Source organism: Lepus europaeus, chromosome 16, assembly GCF_033115175.1.
Source record: "Lepus europaeus isolate LE1 chromosome 16, mLepTim1.pri, whole genome shotgun sequence".
NCBI classification, from domain to species: domain Eukaryota; kingdom Metazoa; phylum Chordata; class Mammalia; order Lagomorpha; family Leporidae; genus Lepus; species Lepus europaeus.
In genome coordinates this window covers 3,930,449-3,954,786 of record NC_084842.1, presented here as the reverse complement: position 1 = coordinate 3,954,786, position 24,338 = coordinate 3,930,449, and the positions used below count along the sequence as shown (strand labels likewise).

The window sequence follows — 24,338 nt, the reverse complement described above, 5'->3', positions numbered from 1 at the left end:
TATGTATGTATGTATATATAGCATGTTTTTGTCCATTCATTCATTGACAGAAATTTAGATTGTTTTCAAATCCTGGATATTGTGAATAATAAAACAGTAAGCATGGTAGTATACATATTTCTTTTACTTACTGACTTCATTTCTTCTGAATGTATAATGTAGTAGTATATTAATTTCATTTTAGGATGTTTCATATAATTTTCCATAGTAGCATGGGTTTTATTCTTACCAGCATAGCAGTGTACACAGGTTCATCTTTTCCATATTCTTACTCATACTTAACAACCTTTTGTCTTTTTGATAATAGTAATTACAACAGTTATGAAGTGATATCTCACTATAGTTTTGTTTTGCATTTTCCTGATGAGTATTGATGTTGGGTATTTTCTCATATTCCTTTTTGTGATTTTTATATCTTACTTGAAGAAATTTTTTAGTTCTTTCCTTATTTAAAAATGTTTTTTATATGTTTTTGCTATGAATAGTATGAGGTTTGATATATATAAATATATAATATATATAAGTATATATATATATACTTGTATACATATACATGAAATTATGAAATTAACCCCTTATCAAATCAATGACCAGATAATATTTTCTCCTATTTATATATATATATATTTATATATATTATATATATTATATACATATTTTATCTACAAAGGACAATAGCCTTGGGAGTTTTACAAGACACATTTAAGAGCCTCCAATGCAGCAATAAAGGCGAAAACTCTGCAGATAGAATTGCCGAGTAGAGCAATATATAAGATTTCTGGAGATGGCTAGGAATATAGTTTCAGGAAAAGTGCTATAACGTCATCTACTCACCAGATGTCACTGTGATCTCCAGTAGTCAGATCTACAGAGAACAATGGTATTTTCCACAGAAATAACCAACAGCTGAAGGAGACAGCCATGCTCCACACTTATCCCTACAAGTGTGACAAGAGTCACAATGTGGCCTTGCCATGAAGTTAGAGCTGCCACTATTCTCAACCCTGTATGTGCTCCTTATCCCAGAGCCATGACTGTTCCACCCACACTCACTTTCCAGATCCCATCTCTGCGACCTACTCCATGCTTGCTAGTGTTGCAGACTCTCTATGGCCTAAATGTATTCCTATGAAACACCAGAGCTACTATAGCTAAGGACTAATGCTGTCCTGGACTCTGACATTTTTGGATTACAGATACCAGTTATACAGCTAGTCTGAGTGTCCACATCTTGATCATTTGAGCCACAATCACAGACACTTCTAATTCCTAGCGTTTCTCTGGTTTTACACTCCATAATCTGGTTTCTTATATATATTGCTTGTATACATACCTGAGACTCAGAAAAACTGCCATTTCCCTATTCATACCTGAAATTCAGACTCCCACCCTCTGACTATTACACTAATACTCAGCTCTTACACATCATTACCATTTGAAAATGGGGACACCATTTTCTACTGTACCAGTGCCACCACTCTTTAGGACCTTAGAGTGTTGGTTGCTCCCCATGTGCTGGTGCTTCAGACCCTGGCTGAGTGGCCAACTGACTGTGTGCAATACACATCAGTGAACACATCAGTGAAATCACTCTCGGGCTTGACCTAGTTCCAAGAAAAATCTCCAAGGTGTATTACTTTCCCAATGGGAGAAAAAGTAAGCATGATTACCCCAGAATTCATTGCCCTCAAAACAACCCTGTTTTAGATACAATAGGTTTAGCTTCTGATGACCCAGGACTCTTTTCTATTGAACTCAGGTTATAGAGCTTCAAAGAGACTACACTGGTTTACTCTCATTAGAACAGAACTAACCCACACAACCCAGCAGACAACCTTGAATTTGCACCTCGGTGAAGGTTTTTCCCCACTATAAGCAATCTATAAATCATGGAAGAACTGCATACTTTTATTTTTAAAGATTTTATTATTTATTTGACAGGTAGAGTTACAGATAGTGAGAGAGACAGACGGAGAGAAAGGTCTTCCTTCCATTGGTTCACTCCCCAAATGGGCAGAACAGCTGGAGCTGCGCCAATCCGAAGCCAGGTGCCAGGTGCTTCTTCCTGGTCTCACATGCGGGTGCAGGGGCCCAAGCACCTGGGCCATCCTCTACTGCTTTCCTAGGTCATAGCAGAGAGCTATATTACACTCAAGCTGTCAAAGTTCAATGAGAATTAATTTTGGAAATAGCCTTTGTATGAAAATTTATACAATGGAAGAGAAATGGGGCCATCAGCATACTACTTGCAGGAAACATTGCAGGTGACTAGACTGGGATGATATTCTGCTACTGCTGAAAGAAAAAATGCTAATGAAGAATACTGGATTTGAAAAAACTGCCCTTCAGAGATAAAGATAAAACCTTCTAAGACAAAGTCTCACCAAATGTCCTACAGGATATTCTGATGGGATTTATTCAAATGGAAGCAATTGGGCCCTATCTAGTAATAGGCAAAAAACTCACTGGAAAAATAAGTATATAATATAATTCAGAATATCAAATACTGAAATTGTGATTTGAAAGTTACTTGTCTCTAAGATGAAAGGTAAAAGTAAAGGTATTATAGTAATTAGTATTGTAAGTACAGTAATGTAAATAGTTACAGAAATAAAAATATGAAATTTAAGACATTAAAATGTGAGGAGGGGGGAATATGTGTTTTTTATATATAAACAAAGCTATGTTGGTTTTTTATTTTTATTTTTTGAAAGGCAGAGTTAGACAGTGAGAGAGTGAGAGACAGTGAGAAAGGTCTTCCTTTTTCCATTGGTTCACCCCCCAAATTGCTGCTAAGGCCAGTGTGCTGTGCCAATCCGAAGCCAGGAGCCAGGTGCTTCCTCCTGGTCTCCCATGCAGGTGCAGGGCCCAAGGACCTGGGCCATCCTCCACTGCCCTCCCAGGCCACAGCAGAGAGCTTGACTGGAAGAGGAACAACCGGCACAGAATCTGGCGCCCCAACTGGGACTAGAACCCGGGTGCCGGTACTGCAGGGGGCGGATTAGCTTAGTGAGCCATGGCGCCGGCAGCTATGTTGTTATAATTTCCATTTAATTTGTAATATCTCTGAGACATTTTCTGTAAGCCCCATGTTAACCAGAAATACAAAAAGAGAGAGAAAAGAATCAAGAATTACACTACAGAAAATCATCTAACCACAAAGAAATACAATAGGAGAAAAAGAAAAGAAAAAAAAAAATCTAAGAAACATCTGGAGAAAAATAGCAAGTTTACATCCTACCTATCAATGTGCACTGCACCCCATAAGTATGTCTATTGCTAAAAATATGATGCTAAAAGATAAATGGCCATTGCTCATTTCTTTACAGGATTGTTTTGTTATTGAGTTTCTACAAGTCCTTATAAATTCTGGATTCTAATAATGATATTGGATACATAATTTGCAAATATTTACTGTCATTCTGTCAATTGCCTCTTCAGTTTGTTGACTGTTCCTTTGCTGTGCAGAGACTTCTTGATGCAATGCATTAGTCTATGTTTCCTTTAATTGCCTGTGATTCTGGGGTCTTATCCAATACATTTTGCCTATACCACTCTCTTGCATTGTATCCCTATGTTTTCCTCTCATAATTTGATGGTTTTAAGTCTTAGGATTAGAGCCATGATGCATTGTGGGTTAATTTTTGTATAGTATGTGAGTTAAGGATTTAATTTCATATTTCTGAATGTAAAGATCCAATTTTCCCAGCACCATTTTTTTCCGAGAGTTTACTTTCTCCAAAGAGTGGTGTTACCTCACTATCAATGATTAGCTTATTGTAGATATATGGATTAACTTCTGGGTTTCTAATCTATTCTGCTATTTCCCATGTCTGTTTTTGTGCCAATATCAGGTTATTTTGATTATAACAGATCTGTAATATGTGTTTAAATCTGTTACTGTGCTGGCTCGGGCTTTGTTTTTATTGTTTAATTTTTTTTGTTATTTGGTGTCTTTTTTTTTAACTTTTATTTAATGAATATAAATTTCTGAAGTACAGCTTATGGATTACAATGGCTTCCCCCCTCCCATAACTTCCCTCCCGCCCACAACCCTCCCCTTTCTCACTCCCTTTCCCCTTCCATTCACATCAAGATTCATTTTCAATTCTTTTTATATACAGAAGATCAGTTTAGTATATATTAAGTAAAGTTTTCAACAGTTTGCCCCAACACAAAGTGAAAAAATACTGTTGGAGTACTAGTTATAGCATTAAATCACGATGTACAGCACATTAAGAACAGAGATCCTACATGATATTTTTTTATAAATTGATTAATTTTCTATGCAATTTCCAATTTAAAACCAAGTTTTTTTTTCATTTTCAATTATCTTTACATGCAGAAGATCGATTCAGTATATACTAAGTAAAGATTTCCTCAGTTTGCACCCACACATAAACACCAAGTGTAAAAATACTGTTTCAGTACTAGTTATTGCATTACTTCACATTAGACAACACATTAAGGACAGATCCCACAGTGACACCTGTTGTTTATTTAACAATTTAACACTCTTGTTTATGGCTTCAGTAATCTCCCTAGGCTCTAGTCATGAGTTGCAGAGGCTATGGAAGCCTTTAGGGTTTGCCGACTTTGATCTTATTCCGATAGGGTTATAGTCAAAGTGGAAGTTCTCTTCTCCCTTCAGAGAAAGGTACCTCCTTCTTTGATGGCCCCGTTCTTCCCACTGGGATCTCACTCACAGAGATCTTTCATTTAGTTCTTCTTCTTTTTTTTCCAGAGTGTCTTGGCTTCCCATGCCTACAATATTCTTATGATCTCTTGAGCCAGATCCGAATGCCTCAAGGGCTGGTTCTGAGGCCAGAGTGCTATTTAGGACATCTGCCATTCTATGAGTCTGCTGTGTATCCCGCTTCCCATGTTGGATTGTTCTTTCCCATTTGGATTCTATCAGTTAGTATTAGCAGACACTAGTCTTGTTTGTGTGATCCCTTTGACTCTTAGACCTAACAGAGTGCTCAATTGTGAACTAAAATTGATCACTTGGACTAGTGAGATGGCATTGGTACATGCTACCTTGATGGGATTGAATTGGAATCCCCTGGCACATTTCTAATCCACCATTTGGGGCAAGTCTGATTGAGCATGTCCCAAATTGTACATCTACTCCCTCTCTTTTTCCCACTCTTATATTTAACAGGACTCACTTTTCAGTTAAAATTTAAATACCTAAGAATAATTGTGTGTTAATTACAGAGATCAACCACTAGTACTAGAACAAAAAAAAATACTAAAAAGGATAAAGTATTACATTGTACATCAACAGTCAGGACAAGAGCTGATCAGGTCACTGTTTCTTATAGTGTCCATTTCACTTAACAGGTTTCCCCTTTGGTGCTCATTAGTCGGCAATCAGGGAAAACAAATGATCTTTGTCTCTTTGGGACTGGCTTAATTCACTCAGCATGATATTTTCCAGATTCCTCCATCTTGTTGCAAATGACCAGGTTTCATTATTTTTGACTGCTGTATAGTATTCTATAGAGTACATGTCCCATAATTTCGTTATCCAGTCTGCTGTTGATGGGCATTTGGGTTGGTTCCAGGTCTTAGCTATTGTGAATTGAGCTGCAAGAAAGATTAATGTGCAGATGGCTTTTTGCTTGCCAAATTAATTTCCTTTGGGTAAATTGCAAGGAGTGGGATGGCTGGGTTGTATGGTAGGGTTATATTCTGGTTTCTGAGGAATCTCCAGACTGACTTCCAGAGTGGCTTTACCAGTTTGCATTCCCACCAACAGTGGATTACTGTCCCTTTCTCCCCACATCCTCTCCAGCATCTATTGTTGGTAGATTTCTGAATGTGAGCCATTCTCACCGGGGTGAGGTGAAACCTCATTGTGGTTTTGATTTGCATTTCCCTGATTGCCAGTGATCCTGAACATTTTTTCATGTGTCTGTTGGCCATTTGGATTTCCTCTTTTGAAAAATATCTATTGAGGTCCTTGGCCCATCTCTTAAATTGGTTATTTGTTTTGTTGTTGTGGAGTTTCTTGATCTCTTTGTAGATTCTGGTTATTAATCTCTATCAGTAGTATAGTTTGCAAATATTTTTTCCCATTCTGTCGGTTGCCTCTTCACTTTCCTGTTTCTTTTGCAGTACAGAAACTTCTCAATTTAATGCAATCCCAATTGTTAATTTTGGCTTTGATTGCCTGTGGCTCTGGGGTCCTTTCCAAGAAGTCTTTGCACAAGCAAAGACTTGTCTTCTATCACCTATTTCACTCCCGCAACTGGCTGCAAGGGCCAGGGCCTTGCCGATCTGAAGCCAGGAGTCAGGAGCTTCTTCTGAGTCTCCCACATAGGGTACAGGAGCCTAAGTATTTGGGCCATCCTCTACTACCTTCCCAGGCCATAGCATGGAGCTGGATCCGAAGAGGAGCAGTCAGGACTAGAACTGGCATCCATATGAGATGTTGGCACTTCAGGCCAGGGCTTTAACCTTCTGCACCACAGCGCTGGCCCCAATTGTATTTGTTTTTGAGAGAAACAGCTTTACACCAAGAGCCACAGAATTCATCCTACTTCTGGAAAGTGTTTTCAGACCAAATGCAGAAATGTCCTACAGGCCCACCAGGTACAAGAATTAAAATGGTCAGTGTGCTTTCTTTGAAAAGAGTGACCTCAGGGATATTATTGAAGTCATTGATAATACCATTGTCCTCATTACAGATGATCCTTCCTATTGACAAGTCACTGAGTGCATTATTTATTTATTTATTTATTTTTTATTTCATAAATGTGAATTTACAAAGTGCAACTTTTGTATTGTTGTGGCTTCCGCCCCCAACCTCCCTCCCTCCCGTGGCCCTGCCCTCTCCCTCTCCCTCTCCCATCCCGCCCTTTATCGAGTTTCATTTTCAATTACCTTCATATACTGAAGATCAACTTAGTATATACTAAGCAAGGATTTCAACAGGCTGCATTCACACAACCACACAAGGTATAGGGTATTGTTTGACTAGTAGTGTTTTTAAGTTTCATAGTAAAACACATTAAGGACAGAGATCCTATGTGGGGAGCATGCACCCAGTGACTCCCGTTGTTGATTTAACAATTGGCACTCTTATTTATGACGTCAGCAATCACCCGAGACTCTTGCTATGAGCTGTCTAGGCTATGGAAGTCCCTTGAGTTCACCGACTCTGAACTTGTTTAGTCAAGGCCATGTCACAGTGGAGGTTCCTTTACTTGGAAGTTGCTATTGCTATGTCTCCATGGGCACTATTTTCTTCATTATGTACATTCTGTGAAATTTTAATTTGTTGGATATTAGTTCATTCTGTGGGTTCCACAGGCCACAATTATTTAATCTGTGTGTTTCATGGTCTATTTTTATAATTTAAATTTGTTATTTTCTTGTTTTCTTTTAAATCTTGAAATACGTTTTGTAAATATACCTTTTCATTTAGATTAATTATAACAATAATTTTGGAATTTTTTGTAATGACAAAATTTTTGCCTAACATTCAGATTTTCTTGTCTTATTGACTGAATGCTGTATATTATATTGGTTGAATCCTTCATTTTCCTGAAGAGTTTTCAGCTTTTGTTTTTAGGCAGGCATTGTAACTGGTGTATCATCTTCACTGTTTCAAAGATTATACTTAAGATGTATTAACACTGCTTTAGAGGAGCCTTGACTGTAAGACTAGTGTGCTCTTCTTCCTTGGAAGTCATGTTGAATAATCATTTTTATGTGTTGTTGGATTGGATTTGCTTGTATTTTTGAGAATTTTTATGTGTCCATGTTGGAAATTGGCCTTTTCTTTTGTTGCTCTATCTTTGTATGATTTTGGAATCAAGATAATGCTGGCTTTATAGAAGGAGATGAGAAGAGTTCTATTTCATTAAAAAAAACAGATTGAAATGCCTTGGAACTAGCTCTTGCTTATAAAGTGTTTTTTTAAAATTCAGCAGAGAAGCCATCCAGTCCTGAACTCTTCTTTACCAGGAATCCTTTTCTTGCTTATTTGATCTCATTACTTGTTTTTCATTTGATAGTTTCATTGTCAGTTTCTATGTCTTCATGGTTCAATCTTGAAGATATGATTAAGCGCCATAGTCAGTAAACCCGGAGTTAATCAGAAGGAATGTCATCCTGAGTGTGCATATACTAATCATATGTGCACTATTTTAATCATCTTATTTTAATTATACATTTTTACGGAGCATGTTGTTATAATACAACACATGTATTTGACAGGAATTTCAAGTCAACTTGTTAGCATCTCCATCTCTTTAAGCCTGTGAGCTGTCTAGAGGTCAGAAATGTTAGGAAGGTACTGGCTTGGAAGAAGTAAGCTGCCATGATTTGAGAGACATGTGACCATATCCTGAGGGGAATTTTTAAAAGCCAAGAACAAGCCCTGGAAGACATCTGGCAAGAAAATAAAAGCTTCAAATCTGAAATCAGCCAAAACTTTACTCTATCAATAACCATTGAGCCCTGAAGAAGACTATAATTTTTTATGAAATGGCATCTCCAGCCAATACCTTGATTTCCTCCTAGTAAAACCCAGAGGAAAGAAGCCGTTAGCACTGGCCTTCCAGTCCACAGAATTTGTGACATAGTAAGTAGGTATTATTTTTAAGCCACCAAGTCTTTGCTTTTGATTTTTTAAACACAGAAATAAAAATAGCGATGTAGTGTTGAAAGTAAAATAGGGAAATATTGGTCCCTTGAGTTGAGACTACTTAAAGATACAAAGAAGTAATATCTTATGAAAAAAATCTCGTATTGATTTTGTTATAGACATGTTTTCACAGGTTCTCACTCAGAATCTAGAATAAGTCTAGTTTTTCTATTCTTTTTCTTTCCCATCTTGTCCAGAGCCTTTGCTTAGTTTATATTACTCTGTCCTCTCCTGTATTATTTTAAAGATGTAAATGACTGTAAAAGTGAGGAATAAAGAGCAATAACCATGAACACTGCCTTTCACTTTACTTCTTTATTTTTCCTTAGAACCGTCCTAGGGAAATTTAGTTATATAATGGAGAAAGAATCAAAAGAAACATATCCCAAATCATAATCATATCAAAGGAATAAGTTTCTTGTGTTACACAGCATAGTGAAGTGACTGTGGTTCACAATATCCTATTCTTTTATGAGCAAATAGAAGGAACTCCAATCAGAAAACAGTGTAGAGAAGGGAAAATGGTGATTTCCCTGGCTTGATGAGTAAATATTATATACATGCACTGAAATGTCACAGTGTAGACCATAAAAATATACTATTATTGTTAACAAGTGACTTTCAAAGATAGCATATTGCATATGAGTAAATTGATGAAAATAAAAAACCAGATATATGTTTAAATACAAGTATATTTTCAACTTTGACAGATTCACAAAATGCTCCATTTGAATGCTATGAAGAAATACAATCTCAAATGGATAGATATGGGAACTGCGGTAAACATGAAGGCAAATATAGGACCTGTGCACGGAGGTATGTTATAAAAATGTTAACACTTTTTCTTTTCCTTTTATTTTTTAACACTTTATTTCAGAATAGTTTTAAATTTACAAAATAGAAATTGTGAAGTATTATAAAGAATTCCCACATACCTCACAACCACTCTCCCCTGTATTTATTACAGTTAGTGAACCATAGAAGGTTTCTTTATTTTTCTCAGAATCCTTCTAAACTTCATTCCTTCAGAGTCTAGAAATCAACATTCTGTGTTCAGATTGAAATTAGTTTTAACTCCCACTTGTGAGAGACACATGTGGTATTTATCTTTCTCTGTCTTACTTATTTCATTCAACATAATGTCCTCTAGTTACAAATGGCAGTTTTGTTATTTTTCATGACTGAATAATATTCCACTTTGTATAAATGTCACCTTTTTTTTTTCATCCGTTCATCTGATGATTGACACCTTTGGTGGTTCCATATCTTGGCCATTGTGAACAGCACTGCATTTAGCATGGTGGAGTAGGTATCTCTTTGATACAATCATATCATGGCTTGTATGTATATCCAGTAGTGGAATTGTTGAATCATATGGCAAATATATTTCCAGTTTTTACATAAATCTCTAAACTGTTTTCCATGGTTGTTACACCAATTTAAATTCCCAAATTAACATGCACAATGCATGTGTTCCCTTCTCCACATCCTTGCCAGCATTTGTTCCTCTCTGTATTTTGGATAGTAGTCATCCTGACAGGTATGAGCTAATAATTTCATTTTGGTTTTCATTTACATTTCCTTTATGGCTAGTTAAATTGTCCATTTTATCAGATATTTGCTGACCATTTGTATTTCTTCTTTTGAGTATTTACTATGAAGGTTACTTCACTATTGTTAACCAGGTTGGTTGATTTTAATCTATTTTATTAAAAATCATTAGTGAAAACACAGTATGTGTCATTCGACTGTTGTCTATATACTTTGTGTCTTTTATGTTTTGGTTTGGTTTGTGTTTCTAAGATCTAATACTGTCTTCTTTTCTTGTTATTTTTATTTTTAAACATTTGTATAAAGAAGAGACTTCATGTACTTCACATATACAATTTTAAGCACATGTTGATACTTTCTACTGTTCTTGCTTTCCCCAAGCCTCAATGCCTCTTTAACTTTTTTCCTGTTACTTTTTTTGATAATATAATTTCAATTTACTTTATAATCACAAGCTTAATCCTCCACTGTATAGTGAATTCTTCTAATAAAAAGTAGAAGGAAAATTATTCTGTTAGAGTACAGACAAAAGCTATAATTAATTACTCACAAGATGTGAATTTCACTCATGCATTATGCTGTTTGTGCTCTATGTATTAGCTGTCACAAACCAGAGAACACACATGAACACACATGAACACACATGTCTTTTGGGGCCTGCTTTATTTCACACATGTCTTTGGGGGTCTGCTTTATTTCACTAAGCACATAGTTTCCGTTGACATCCATTGTGTTGGAGATAAGAATTTATTCTTTTTTATGGCTGAGTAGTATTCTGTCTTAATTATATTCTGCATTTGCTTTATCTAGCCTTCTGTTGATGGACATCTGGGTTGAAACCATATCTTAGCTATTGTGAATTGCGCTGCTAGAAACCTAGAACTGGTGATTTCTCTTTCACATGATGATTTCATTTCATTTGGGTATATTCCCAAGAGTGGGATGCTATTCATATGGTAGTTCTATTTCAGATTTCTGAGGAATCTCCATACAGTTTTCCATCAGGGTTGTAATACTTTGCATTCCCACCAAAAATATATTGGGATTTTTTTATTCACATACTCACAAGTAAGGGGAGATTTTATTGTGATTTTTATTTGCATTTCCCTGGTGGCTAATAACACTAAGCATTTTTTTGTGTGCTGTTGGCTGTTTGTATTTTGTCATTTGAAAAATTCCAGGTTATGTCCTTTGTCAGTTTCTTCATGGGATTGTTTGTTTTGTTGTTACTGAGTTTCTTGAACTCCTTATGTATTTTGGGTATTATTTGTCAGATGTGTTGTTCAGTTTGTTGAGTGTGTCCTTTGCTGTGTAAAAACTGAGCTTAATGTAGTCTTTGTTATTTTGCCTTTATTGCCTTGCTTCTGGGATCTTACCCAAGAAACTTCTGCCTATGCCAATGTCTTGTAATGTTTCCCCTGTGTTTTCGTCTAGTAATTTGATGGTTTCAGGGCTTAGATTTAGATCGTGGATCCACTGTGAGTTGATTTTTGTATAGCAAGTCAGGAAGGGTTTTCTTTTTTTAATACTGCATGCAGAGATCCATGAAGTATTCCCAACACCATTTGTTGAAGAGACTGTCTTTTCTCCAGGAAGGGATTTAAACTAATTTACCAAAGAATAGCTGGTTGAAGATGTGTGGATTAATTTCTAGGGTTTCTAACATATTCCACACCTAGCTGTTACGATTATAACTGCCCTATAATATGTTTTGAAATATGTTATTGCAATTCCTCTAGGCTCACTTTTATTGTTTAAGATTGCTTTAGCCTGTATTTCCTTGTGAGTTTTTTTCTTCAAGATTTGAAGAATTTTCTTGGCATTTTTTAGTGGAATTTCATTGACTCTGTTCATTGCTTGGGGAGTATGGATGTTTCTCTCATTAGTATTTTGTAATTTTCATTGTAGTACTCTTTCACATCCTTGGTTAAATTTATTCCAAGATATTTGAATTTTTTGTAGCTACTGTGAATTATATTGATCTAGAAGTTCTTTCTCTGACATGGCATTGTGTATAAAATGCTATTGATTTTTCTTTGTTGACTTTGTATTCTGCAAATTTGCCAAACGTTTTTGAGTTCAATGATACCTTTTAATTTCATTTTTAATTGTTATTTTGATTAACATTTAACTGATTCAATATGATTTGTAGAACTAGTCTAAGAATATAATGATATTCCCTTCCCCTCTCCCTCCCTCTTCACATCCTTCTTTTTTCTAACTTTCTTTCTTTTCTCTCTCTCTCTCTTTCTCTCTCAATTTTTGAGATAACATTTTAAATTCACATTATAATAAAAAGGCTTAATATTTCACTGAATAAGAAGTTTAACAAGGGAAACAATTTTATGGCGTAGTGGGTAATGCTACCACATATAGCATCGACAACACATATGGGAACTGCTCCACTTCTGATCTGGGTCCTTGCTAATGCACCTGGGAAAGAAGTGGAGGATTGCCCAAGTACTTGAGCCCCTGCATCCAGGCAGAGGAACTGGAAGAAGCTCCTGGCTCCTGGCTTTGGATCAGCCCAGCTCTAGCCATTGTGGGCATTTGGGGAATGAACCAGCAGTTGGAAGAGCTCTCTCTATGTCTCTATTCTAGATAAATTTCCTTGCACTGATGTAAGGAATGTGTATTCTGCAAATGTAGGATGAAATGCTTTGAAGATTTCAATTGGATACTTTTGTTCAATAATGTAGATTAGCTCTGTTGTTTCTTTGTTAATTTTTGTTTAATTGATCTGACCATTGATGAAAGTGGGTGTTGAAATCTCCGTTATCATTGATTTGGAGCATATATCTCTGTTTAGATCCACTAACATTTGTTTGAAATTGCCATATGCCTTAGCACTGGGTGCACATACATTTGCTATCATCATATCTTCCTGTTCACTTGCTCTCTTAATCATTACATAAAGTCATTCTTTGTCTCTTTGAATAGTTTTTGTCTTAAATTCTATTTTGCCTTAAAATAGACTGTCTACTCCTGCTCATTTGACATTTCAATTTGAATGGAATATCTTTTTCCATCCTTTCACTTTCAGTCTGTGTATATCTTAGTTGGTAAGTTGTGTTTCTTTTAGGCAGTATGTGCTGGGGCTTTGTGTTTTAATTCATTCAGCTTGTCATAATACTTTTCTTCTTTCCTGTTTTTTTTTCTTTTTTCACATTTCTTTCCCTCTGTGAAGCATGTCATTCATTCTGGTGGTTTTTGAAGAATCACCTTTGAATGAAAAGTGAAACTCAAATCAAAATTTCCAGGCCTGACATATTTCTTTCAAAGATTTTATTTATTTATTTGAGAGACAGAGTAACAGAGAAAGGGAGAGGCAGAAAGAATGCTCCTCCACCTGCTAGTTCACTTCCCAAATGGCTGCAATGGCTGGACATGAGCCAATCGAAAGCCAGAAACCAGGTGCTTCCCCTGGGCCTCCCGTGTGGATAGGGACACAAGCAGTTGAACCATCTTCCACTGCTTTACCAGGCCATAAGCAGAGAGCTGCATCCGAAGAAGAGCAGCTGAGACTAGAACGGGTGCCCTTATGGGATGCCAGCATGGCAGATGGAGACTCATCCTACTATGCCACATTTCTGGCCTCAGTCCTGACACCTATACAATGTCATTTCATTTTAAATTATTAATTAGTGCATAATCACTAGGTTTTTATGCCAATGAAAAATGGAAGTTGATAATACTCACTGTTGGCAATCCCTAAAATACTAATTGTGTTGGGGCCTCAAGCTGATCTTATTCCAGGTTCTTCCTTCAAATGTAATGAATGAAAATTGAATGATAAATGTGAAAGGAAGCAGAATTAATTTAAAAAGATAGTACACAGTCAGTCATGCATGTGGACAGCTTCTATTCAAGAGGAAGAACTGCTGCTCCCTCCAAAGTTGGGTTCATCCTTTTATAGGCTAGGAGGGCAGTGGTCTAATTGAATATTCAAATGAGGCCGAATTCGTATTGGGCATCATTTTGCTCACCACTGTGTCTCCGTTTTTTGGGAATCTTGAAGGTGTCATGGTGTCTCTAAGTGGGCTACAGCATACATGTGGTCAAATGATATCTCTTACATGATGGTTTAGTGAGGCTCAGGTGCATGATGGAGAATGCATTTGCAGAGCCCGCAGTGAGGTTGGATGGGTACAGAAAGGTGTAGGTTTTTTCTGGTGCGGAGCTGTGGCACAGATGCTCCTGGCAGTCTCCAGGCTCCTCGTTGCTCACTGGCTCAATGCCTGCCCAAATCAGCTGCAACTTTCCTGTCCAAATGTGTTAATATGTGGAGAGCACAAAATTGGTGTGGGTATAATATCCTCTGGTTTATATTTATGAGTATTTATTCAGTGAGTCTTACTGTTTATATGGCAATATACCCTTCTTTTCCACATGTTTTGAACATTATCATGAATCTGTCACTTCTAATATTGTCTCTGCTTTCAATAAATAGTACATATGTGTATTCATATAATATGGAGTGAATGTGACAAAATGTTAAAACTGTTGAATTTAGAACTAAAATGTAAACCTATAAAAAGTAAAAATAAAAGTCCTATTAGTATAACTGAAAGTAGGATGCTTAAATGGATTCATATATATTTGCCTTTTACTTTAAATGCTAGTGTTAAAACATTCCATTTATCCAATAGTGTAGTGACACAAGGGGAGGGTATTTTCTATCTTAAGCAATGAAAGCAAGTCCAAATCATTTCTTTTTTTTTTGTTATAGCATTAAATCAAAATGTACAGCACATTAAGGACAGAGATCCCACATGAGGAGCAAGTGCACAGTGACTCCTGTTGTTGATCTAACAAATTGACAATCTAGTTGATGGCACCAGTAACCACCCTAGGCTCTCGTCATGAGTTGCCAAGGCTATGGAATCCTTCCAAGTTTGCCGACTCTGATCGTATTTAGACAAGGTCATAAAAGACAGAGTGAGGATAGTAACCAATGATCCTAAGAGTGGCATTTACCAGGTTTGAACAATTATACAGCATTAAGTGGGGAAGAGGACCATCAGTACACACAGGTTGGGAGTAGAGCCATTGGTGGTAGAGTAGAGGTTATGATTACAAAAGAATGAGGCCCAAGTGCGCTAGACAGGGTCTAGAACAAAGGACAGAGTCATTATTAGAGGAGCTAAGAAAGGTGCTGTCTAAGCTACAATTAAGTTTTCTGATTGAGAGGCAAATAGAACCTGACAGAAGGGGCTTGATAATAATCTGGTGGGCTTTAGGCCTTGTAAGTTAAGAGGCCCAGACCTATCTATCTCTTCACATGGGGTATATCCTAAGGGAGGTGTGAACCTCCTAGGGGAAGGCACTCTGTTGACTTTCATTACTTGCCTGGCCTGGGAGGAGAGCTGGCCAGGTCAAGGCAGGTGGCATCTCTAACAAGAAATTTACAGTTCTGCCTGCAATGTTGCTGACCATACTTGACCATCCCCTCAGCTGCAGTGGTCACTTTGGAAGTTGGGCTGAGTGAAGGGCTTTTCAGCTTAGAGCCAATAAGATCTGTGGCTCTGACCTGGGCATCCTTCGACTCCAGGGCAGGTCCATTTCCAGTGATCCAACTCTTGGCAGAGCTGCCAGGGCTCTTCACAAGCTGACTTCTGCTGAAGCCCAGGCTTACCACATTGAAAGCCACTGCAGTGGACTGGCCTGTTGGGTCTCCTTGAGGGCAGATCACTGTACAGATCAGCCATTAATAGGCCTGCCACCCATTGTTTCTGATGCCTAGCTTTCTTTTCCTCCTGGTTTGTGTTAAAGAAGACCAGAGGATGCAAGTCAAGGGAGTGCCCAAGTCCCATCTCTAATCTTCGGTGGCCTGATCTACAAGTCTATAGTCACAGGCATGTTCTGTAGTAGTTTTTCTAAGGTAGACAGTGCCCATGAGGAAAATTATATTCTCACTTTAAAACTTTGTTTCCCTTTGGTCTGAAAGGGAGGTTTTTTCTACTTACTGTATACTTTGCTGATGGCGAAGTTGAATCTAGCTATGTGATTATTATTTAAGTTCTTATTTTGGCTATGCTATTACAGAAAAATGTTCGCCATCTCTTTTATAAGGTCTAAAGATTAAATTGTGCGTCCTACAGATTCCTTCATAATAGAATTAGTTTCCTACCTTGAAGAGAATAGAGAAATGAAACAACAAGTTGGGCTTAGAATAGAGAAATGAGGGAGCAAGTCCTAGATCGCTTGCTGACAATAGCAATATCACATGAATACTTAGCAAACAGTTTCAACCATTAGATAACAACTTAAGAAAACATTTACCAGAAGGTCCAATGCCTTCTATAAATTTTAAGAATCATGTATTTGAAAACACCTCTTAAATACCTAACATGGTGTAGTTTGTTTATCCTGTAAACTTAAGCACAACCATCTAAAATGTTTTTAGTTTCTTTCTACCAACAAGTATAAAACATATGATACAGAGATTCAGGTCACACCAATTAAAATGTATCTTTGATTGATTTTAGCAGCTTAAATTTATGGACAATCTTATCTATAAGCCATTTAAAATAAAACTCTTAATAAAATTTCCCCATGTGGACATACAATATGTACACACATATAACATAGCATAGTAGACCAATATAGCAATTTTAATAATAGCTTTTAAAATCTTTAACTCTTTTTGTATATTGCCAATTGATTTGAATTGCTTTTTGTTTTTAGTAACCTCAGTTAACCATACTTTCTCTCAGTTGGTACTGTTAATACATTATTGGCTTCATCTGTTTACAGAGCCATCCCAAAGTACTGAATACAATAGAAGTGGCTGGAAAAAGTCCATAGGAACCTATAGGAGGACAGCTAAACACAGAACCAACAACGCTTTAGTTTTATGAGCAGCAAATCATATCTAACTGTGGATGACAAAAGACTTTAAGTCGCCATGTTTAAAATTATAAACTCATCAACCAACAAGTCCAAATCATTTCTAATAGTGCTTAATGCATAATATATTTACCTGTATTTTTTGTTGTTGTTTGCAGAGATCTCGCATGTGGACGATTAGTTTGTACCTTTCCAACTACAATTCCTTACAACAGAAGAGGCCCCGGTATAACTTATGCTCTTGTAAAAAATAAACTATGTGTGACTTTAGACTACAAATTTAACGAGTCAGAAGCAGATCCAATGGATATCCAAAACGGCTCTGCCTGTGAAACAGAGAAGGTAAATGTTTTAAAATCTACTTTTAAGATATGGCATTATAGGCCGGCGCCATGGCACAATAGGCTAATCCTCCGCCTGCAGCGCCAGCACACCAGGTTCTAGTCCAAGTTGGGGCGCCAAATTCTGTCCCAGTTGCTCCTCTTCCAGTCCACCTCTCTGCTGTGGCCTGGGAGTGCAGTGGAGGATGGCCCAAGTGCTTGGGCCCTGCACTCGCATGGGAAACCAGGAGAAGCACCTGGCTCCTGGCTTCGGATCAGCATGGTGCAATGGCCACAGCGGCCATTGGAGGGTGAACCAACGGAAAAAGGAAGACCTTTCTCTCTCTCTCTCTCTCTCACTGTCCACTCCGCCTGTCAAAAAAAAAAAAGATATGGCATTATAATCACTGATTTAATAAACATTTAAATGTATGTATCAAATTTTAATTCACTTCTGGTAGCATCTGGTAGCATACTTGGTATATAAAGTGAATATATTTAATGAATCTCCAGATAGTAAGAGTATAATCGAAATGTCTTCCAAAATTGCAGTGTTAAGGGCAAGAAAACTCCAAGTATTTCAGGAATGTAGTGGGGAGAGATGAGATCATGGCAATATATTGAGGTTAAGTACTTCATGGCATGGAATGTCATAATTTATTTCAGAGAAGAGAGTGGTAATCCTGTTGTCTTTTACAAGTTCATCTCTTTCGAGCTCAATTTGTAAGAGCCTGCCTTCTATTAGGCAGCTTAGAATCAACTCTCACTTCTTATTGGTTGAGATTAACCAGATTGTCATATTTCAACACTATGTAAATTGGAGGTGATAATAGCAATTACTGTATAGCTCATAGAAATGGCTAAATACAATCCAGTTTTTTTTTTTCAGGCAGAGTAGACAGTGAGAGAGAGAGAGACAGAGAGAAAGGTCTTCCTTTTGCCATTGGTTCACCTTCCAATGGCTGCCGCGGCCTGTGCGCTGCGGCCGGCACACTGCAGTGATCTGAAGGCAGGAGCCAGGTGCTTCTCCTGGTCTCCCATGGGGTGCAGGGCCCAAGCACTTGGGCCATCCTCCACTGCACTCCCGGGCCACAGCAGAGAGCTGACCCAGAAGAGGGGCAACTGGGACAGAATCCGGTGCCCCAACCAGGACTAGAACTCAGTGTGCTGGTGCTGCAAGGTGGAGGATTAGCCAATTGAGCCACAGCTCCGGCCCAGTTTTATTATTGATTGTTATCAGTATAATTTTTGTATCTGAAATCAGTGAAAAACCAGAGGGTATGAATTCACATAAAAAGCCTCCTATTTATTCATGAGGAAATATAATATAAAATATATAGCTATAATATGAATAGTATAATTATTATATAAACTTTAAGTTTTAAAAATACTATCAGCATTTCTGGTGATTCTACAAAAGAATGCCTCAACTTAACTTTTTTGTCTTCTTTTTTTAAAAAAATTCAACTTTGGCCGGCGCCGCGGCTCACTAGGCTAATCCTCCGCCTTGCGGCGCCGGCACACCGGGTTCTAGTCCCGGTCGGGGCACCGATCCTGTCCCGGTTGCCCCTCTTCCAGGCCAGCTCTCTGCTGTGGCCAGGGAGTGCAGTGGAGGATGGCCCAAGTCCTTGGGCCCTGCACCCCATGGGAGACCAGGAGAAGCACCTGGCTCCTGCCATCGGATCAGCGCGGTGCGCCGGCCGCAGCGCGCTACCGCGGCGGCCATTGGAGGGTGAACCAACGGCAAAAGGAAGACCTTTCTCTCTGTCTCTCACTATCCACTCTGCCTGTCAAAAATTAAAAAAAATTCAACTTTATTTTTAAAGGAGAGTTGCAGAGAAAGGAAGCAGAGAGAGAGAGAGAGAGAGAGAGAGAGAGAGAACTTCATCATCTGGTTCACTCTCTAAATGGCTGCAATGGCTGGGGTGGAACCAAGCCAAAGCCAGGAGACTGAAGCTTCTTCCAGGTCCCCCATGTGGGAGTTGGGGCCCAAGGATTTGGGCCATCTTCTGCTGCATTCCCAGGAGCATTAGCAGGGAGCTGAATCAAAAATTGCTCAGGCGCATCTCGAACAAATAGGATGTTGGCATCACAGGTGGAGGATAAACCACCTGTGCCACCATGCCAGCCCCAAACATTAAGTTTTAAAGACAGATGCACATAGGTTTGAATTCTGAATCTGGCACTTGACAGATTATCTTCAACATATTATGCCATTTGGTTAAGCTTTAGTATCTTAATATATACATATGCATATGTTACTGGATAAACTTCTAGTGGTTTTACAGTTTAAACACAGTTTACTAGAAGGAAAGCATGTAATCTACTTGATACTGGTTTCATTTTTTTATGTCTAGGAGTAATACATCCGTTCTTGAAGGAAGTTTAGGCTGGAAAGCTCAGTAGATATATTTATGTTATGAAGCCAAAACAATAAAAAAAACGCAAAATTGCCAACAGACTGAAATTATTCAGTTGGTAATTTATTTTTTTCTTGTCTTTTCTTTTTTCCCATCTTTTTTTGAAACTTTTATTTGATAGATATAAATTTCCAAAGTACAGCTTATGTACACTGGCTTTTGCCCCCCATAACCTCCCTCCCACCCGCAACCCTCTTATCTCCCACTCCCTCTCCCATCCCACTCACATCAAGATTCATTTTCAATTCTCTTTATATACAGAAAATCAATTTAGTATATACTAAGTAAAGATTTCAACAGTTTGCACCCACACAGAAACACAAAGTGTAAAGTACTGAATGAGTATTAGTTATAGCATTAATTCACATTGACCAACACATTAAGGACAGAGATCCTACATGAGGAGTAAGTACACAGTGACTCCTATGTTGATTTAACAATTGACACACTTGTTTATGACGTCAGTATACACCTGAAGCTCTTGTCATGAGTTGCCAAGGCTATGGAAGCCTTTTGAGTTTGCCAACTCTGATCTTACTTAGACAAGGTCATAGTTCTCTCCTCCCTTTAGAAGAGGAAGTTCTCTCCTCCCGTCAGAGAAAGGTACCTCCTTCTTTGATGGCCCCGTTCTTCCCACTGGGATCTCACTCACAGAGATCTTTCATTTAGGTCTTTTTTTTTTTTTTGCCAGAGAGTCTTGGCTTTCCATGCCTGAAATGCTCTCATGGGCGCTTCAGCCAGATCCAAATGCCTTAAGGGCTGATTCTGAGGCCAGAGTCTTGTTTAGGACATCTGCCATTCTAAGAGTCTGCTGTGTATCCCGCTTCCAATGTTGGATCGTTCTCTTATTTTTAAATCTGTCAGTTAGTGTTAGCAGACACTAGTCTTGTTTATGTGATTGCTTTGACACTTAATACTATCATTATGGCCAATTATAAACTGAAACTGATCATTTGACTACTGAAATGACAGTGGTAGCTTCCACCTTGATGGGATTGAATTGGAATCCCCTGGCACATTTCTAACTCTACCATTTGGGGCAAGTCCGATTGAGCTTGTGCCAAACTGTACATCTCCTCCCTCTCTTATTCCCACTCTTATATTTAACAGGGATCATGTTTCAGTTAAATTTAAAACCTAAGAATAATTGTGTGTTAAGTACAGAGTACAACCAATAGTATTAAGTAGAACAAAAAAAAATACTAAAAGGGGTGATAGCACAAGGGCTGATCAAGTCATTGTTTCTCATAGTTTCCATTTCACTTGATAAGTTATCCTTTTTGGTGCTCAGTTAGTTGTCCCTGAATAGGGAGAACATATGATAATTTTCCCTTTGGCTCTGGCTTAATTCACTCAACATGATTTTTTTCCAGATTCCTCCATTTTGTTGCAAATGAGCAGATTTCATATTTTTACTACTGTATAGTGTTCTATAGTGTACATATCCCATAATTTCTTTTTCCAGTCTAATGTTGATGGACATTTTGGTTGATTCCAGGTCTTAATATTGTGATTTCTGCTGCAATGAACATTCAGGTGGAGACAGGTCTTTTATTTGCCAATTTAATTTCCTTTGGGTAAATTCCAAGAAGTGGGATGGCTGCGTTTGTTAGGGTTATTTCAGGCTTCTGAGGAATCTCCAGACTGACTTCCATAGTGGCTTTACCAGTTTGCATTCCCACCAACAGTGGGTTAGTGTCCCTTTTCCTCCACATCCTTGCCAGCAATGGTTCTTGGTAGATTTCTGAATGTGAGCCATTCTGTCCGGGGTGAGGTGAAACTTCATTGTGGTTTTGATTTGCATTTCCCTGATTGCCAGTGATCCTGAACATTTTTTCATGTGTCTGTCGGCCATTTGGATTTCCTCTTTTGAAAAATATCTATTGAAGTCCTTGGCCCATCTCTTAAATTCGTTATTTGTTTTGTTGTTGTGGAGTTTCTTGATCTCTTTGTAGATTCTGTTTATTAATCCTCCATTGGTTGCATAGTTTGCAAATATTTTTTCCCATTCTATTGGTTGCCTCTTCACTTTCCTGACTGTTTCTTTTGCAGTACAGAAACTTCTCAATTTGATGTAATCCCAATAGTTAATGTTGGCTTTGACTGCCTGTGCCTCTGGGGTCTTTTCCAAGAAGTCTCTGCCTATGCCTATATCTTGCAGGGTTTCTCCAATGTTCTCCAATAATTGATGGTGTCAGGCCATCGATTTACATCTTTGTTCCATATTGAGTGGATTTTTGCAGAAGGTGTAAGGTAGCCATCTTGCTTCATGGTTCTGCATGTGGAAATCTAGTTTTCCCAGCACCATTTGTTTAATAGACTGTCCTTGCTTCAAGAATTGGTTTTAGATCCTTGATCAAATATAAGTTGGCTGTAGATATTGGGATTAATTTCTGGTGTTTTTCTATTCTGTTCCATTGGTCTACCCATCTGTTTGTACCAGTACCATGCTGTTTTGAGTATAACTTCCCTGTAATATGTCCTGAAATCTGATCTTGTGATGCCTCCAGCTTTGTTTTTGTTGTACAAGATTGCTTTAGCTATTCGAGGTCTCCTGTGCCTCCATATGAATTTCAGCATCATTTTTGCCAGATCTGAGAAGAATGTCTATGGTATTTTGATTGGTATCTCATTGAATCTATAAATTGCTTTTGGGAGAATAGACATTTTGATGATATTGATTCTTCCAGTCCATGAGCATGGAAGATTTTCTAATTTTTTGGTATCTTCTTCTATTTCTTTCTTTAAGATTTTATAATTCTCATCGTAGAGATCTTTGTCATCCTTGGTTAAGTTTATTCCAAGGTATTTGATTGTTTTTGTAGCTAGTTTGAATGAGATTGATCTTAAAAGTTGTTCTCAGCTATGGTGTTGCCTGTGTATACAAAGGCTGTTGATATTTGTGCATTGATTTTATGTCCTGCTATTTGCCAAACTCTTCTATGAGTTCCAATAGTCTCTTAGAGTTCTTTGGATCCCCTAAATAATCACATCTTCTGCAAAGAGAGATAGTTTGACTTCTTCCTTCCCAATTTGTATCCCTTTCTCTTTCTTGCCTAAGACTTCCAGAACTATGTTGAATAGTAGTGGTAAGAATGGGCATCCCTTCACTGGAAATGGACCTGCCCTGGAGTCGAAGGATGCCCAGGTCAGAGCCACAGATCTTATTGGCTCTAAGCTGAAAAGCCCTTCACTCAGCCCAACTTCAAAAGTGACCACTGCAGCTGAGGGTATGGTCAAGTAGGGTCAGCAACATTGCAGGCAGAACTGTAAATTTCTTGTTAGAGATGCCACCTGCCTTGACCTGGCCAGCTCTCCTCCCAGGCCAGCCAAGTAATGAAAGTCAACAGAGTGCCTTCCCCTAGGAGGTTCACACCTCCCTTAGGATATACCCCATGTGAAGAGATAGATAGGTCTGGGCCTCTTAACTTACAAGGCCTAAAACCCACCAGATTATTATCAAGCCCCTTCTATCAGGTCCTATTTGCCTCTCAATCAGAAAAATTACTTGTAGCTTAGACAGCACCTTTCTTAGCTCCTCTAATAATGACTCTGTCCTTTGTTCTAGGCCCTGTCTAGTGCACTTGGGCCTCATTCCTTTGTAATCATAACCTCTACTCTACCACCAATGGCTCTACTCCCAACCTGTGTGTACTGATGGTCCTCTTCCCCACTTAATGCTGTATAATTGTTCAAACCTGGTAAATGCCACTCTTAGGATCATTGGTTACTATCCTCACTCTGTCTTTTATGACCTTGTCTAAATATGATCAGAGTCGGCAAACTTGGAAGGCTTCCATAGCCTTGGCAACTCATGACGACAGCCTAGGGTGGTTACTGGCGCCATAAACTAGAGTGTCAATTTGTTGGGTCAACAACAGGAGCCACTGTGCACTTGCTCCTCATGTGGGATCTCTGTCCTTAATGTGCTGTACATTTTGATTTAATGCTATAACTAGTACTCAAATAGTATGTTTCACCTTGTGTTTCTATGTGGGTGCAAACTGTTGAAATCTTTATACTAAATTGATCTTCTGTATATAAAGAGAATTGAAAATGAATCTTGATGCAAATGGAAGTGGAGAGGGAGTGGGAGAGGGGACGGTTGCGGGTGGGAGGGAAGTTATGGGAGGGGGAAGCCATTGTAATCCATAAGCTGTGCACTGGAAATTTATATTCATTAAATAAAAGTTTAAAAAAAAAAGAATGGGCATCCCTGTATGGTACCAGATCTCAGTGGAAATGTTTCCAACTTTTCCCCAGTCAATATGATGCTGGTTGTGAGTTTTTCATCAATTGTTTTGATTGTATTGAGGAATGTTCCTTCTATTTTATCAAATGCTTTCTCTGCATCTATTGAGATAATCATATGGTTTTAAACTGCAGTCTGTTAATGTGGTGTATCACATTGATTGATTTGCGAACATTGCACCATCTCTGCATACTAGGGAAAAATCCCACTTGGTCTGCGTGGATGATCTTTCTGACGTTATGGTGCATTCTATTGGCCAGAATTTTATTGAGGATTTTTGTGTCCTT

General features: G+C 38.1%; 1 protein-coding gene across 1 annotated transcript in view; it reads left to right on the top strand.

The window, feature by feature from the left end:
- Positions 1 to 24,338, top strand: part of LOC133775471 (disintegrin and metalloproteinase domain-containing protein 32-like) — a 140,111-nt gene that overhangs the window by 102,824 nt on the left and 12,949 nt on the right. Inside the window, exons 14-15 of the mRNA XM_062213812.1 lie at positions 9,370 to 9,475; positions 17,218 to 17,401. Coding sequence (XP_062069796.1) covers positions 9,370 to 9,475; positions 17,218 to 17,401 — 290 coding nt within the window. The remainder of the gene's footprint in view (positions 1 to 9,369; positions 9,476 to 17,217; positions 17,402 to 24,338) is intronic.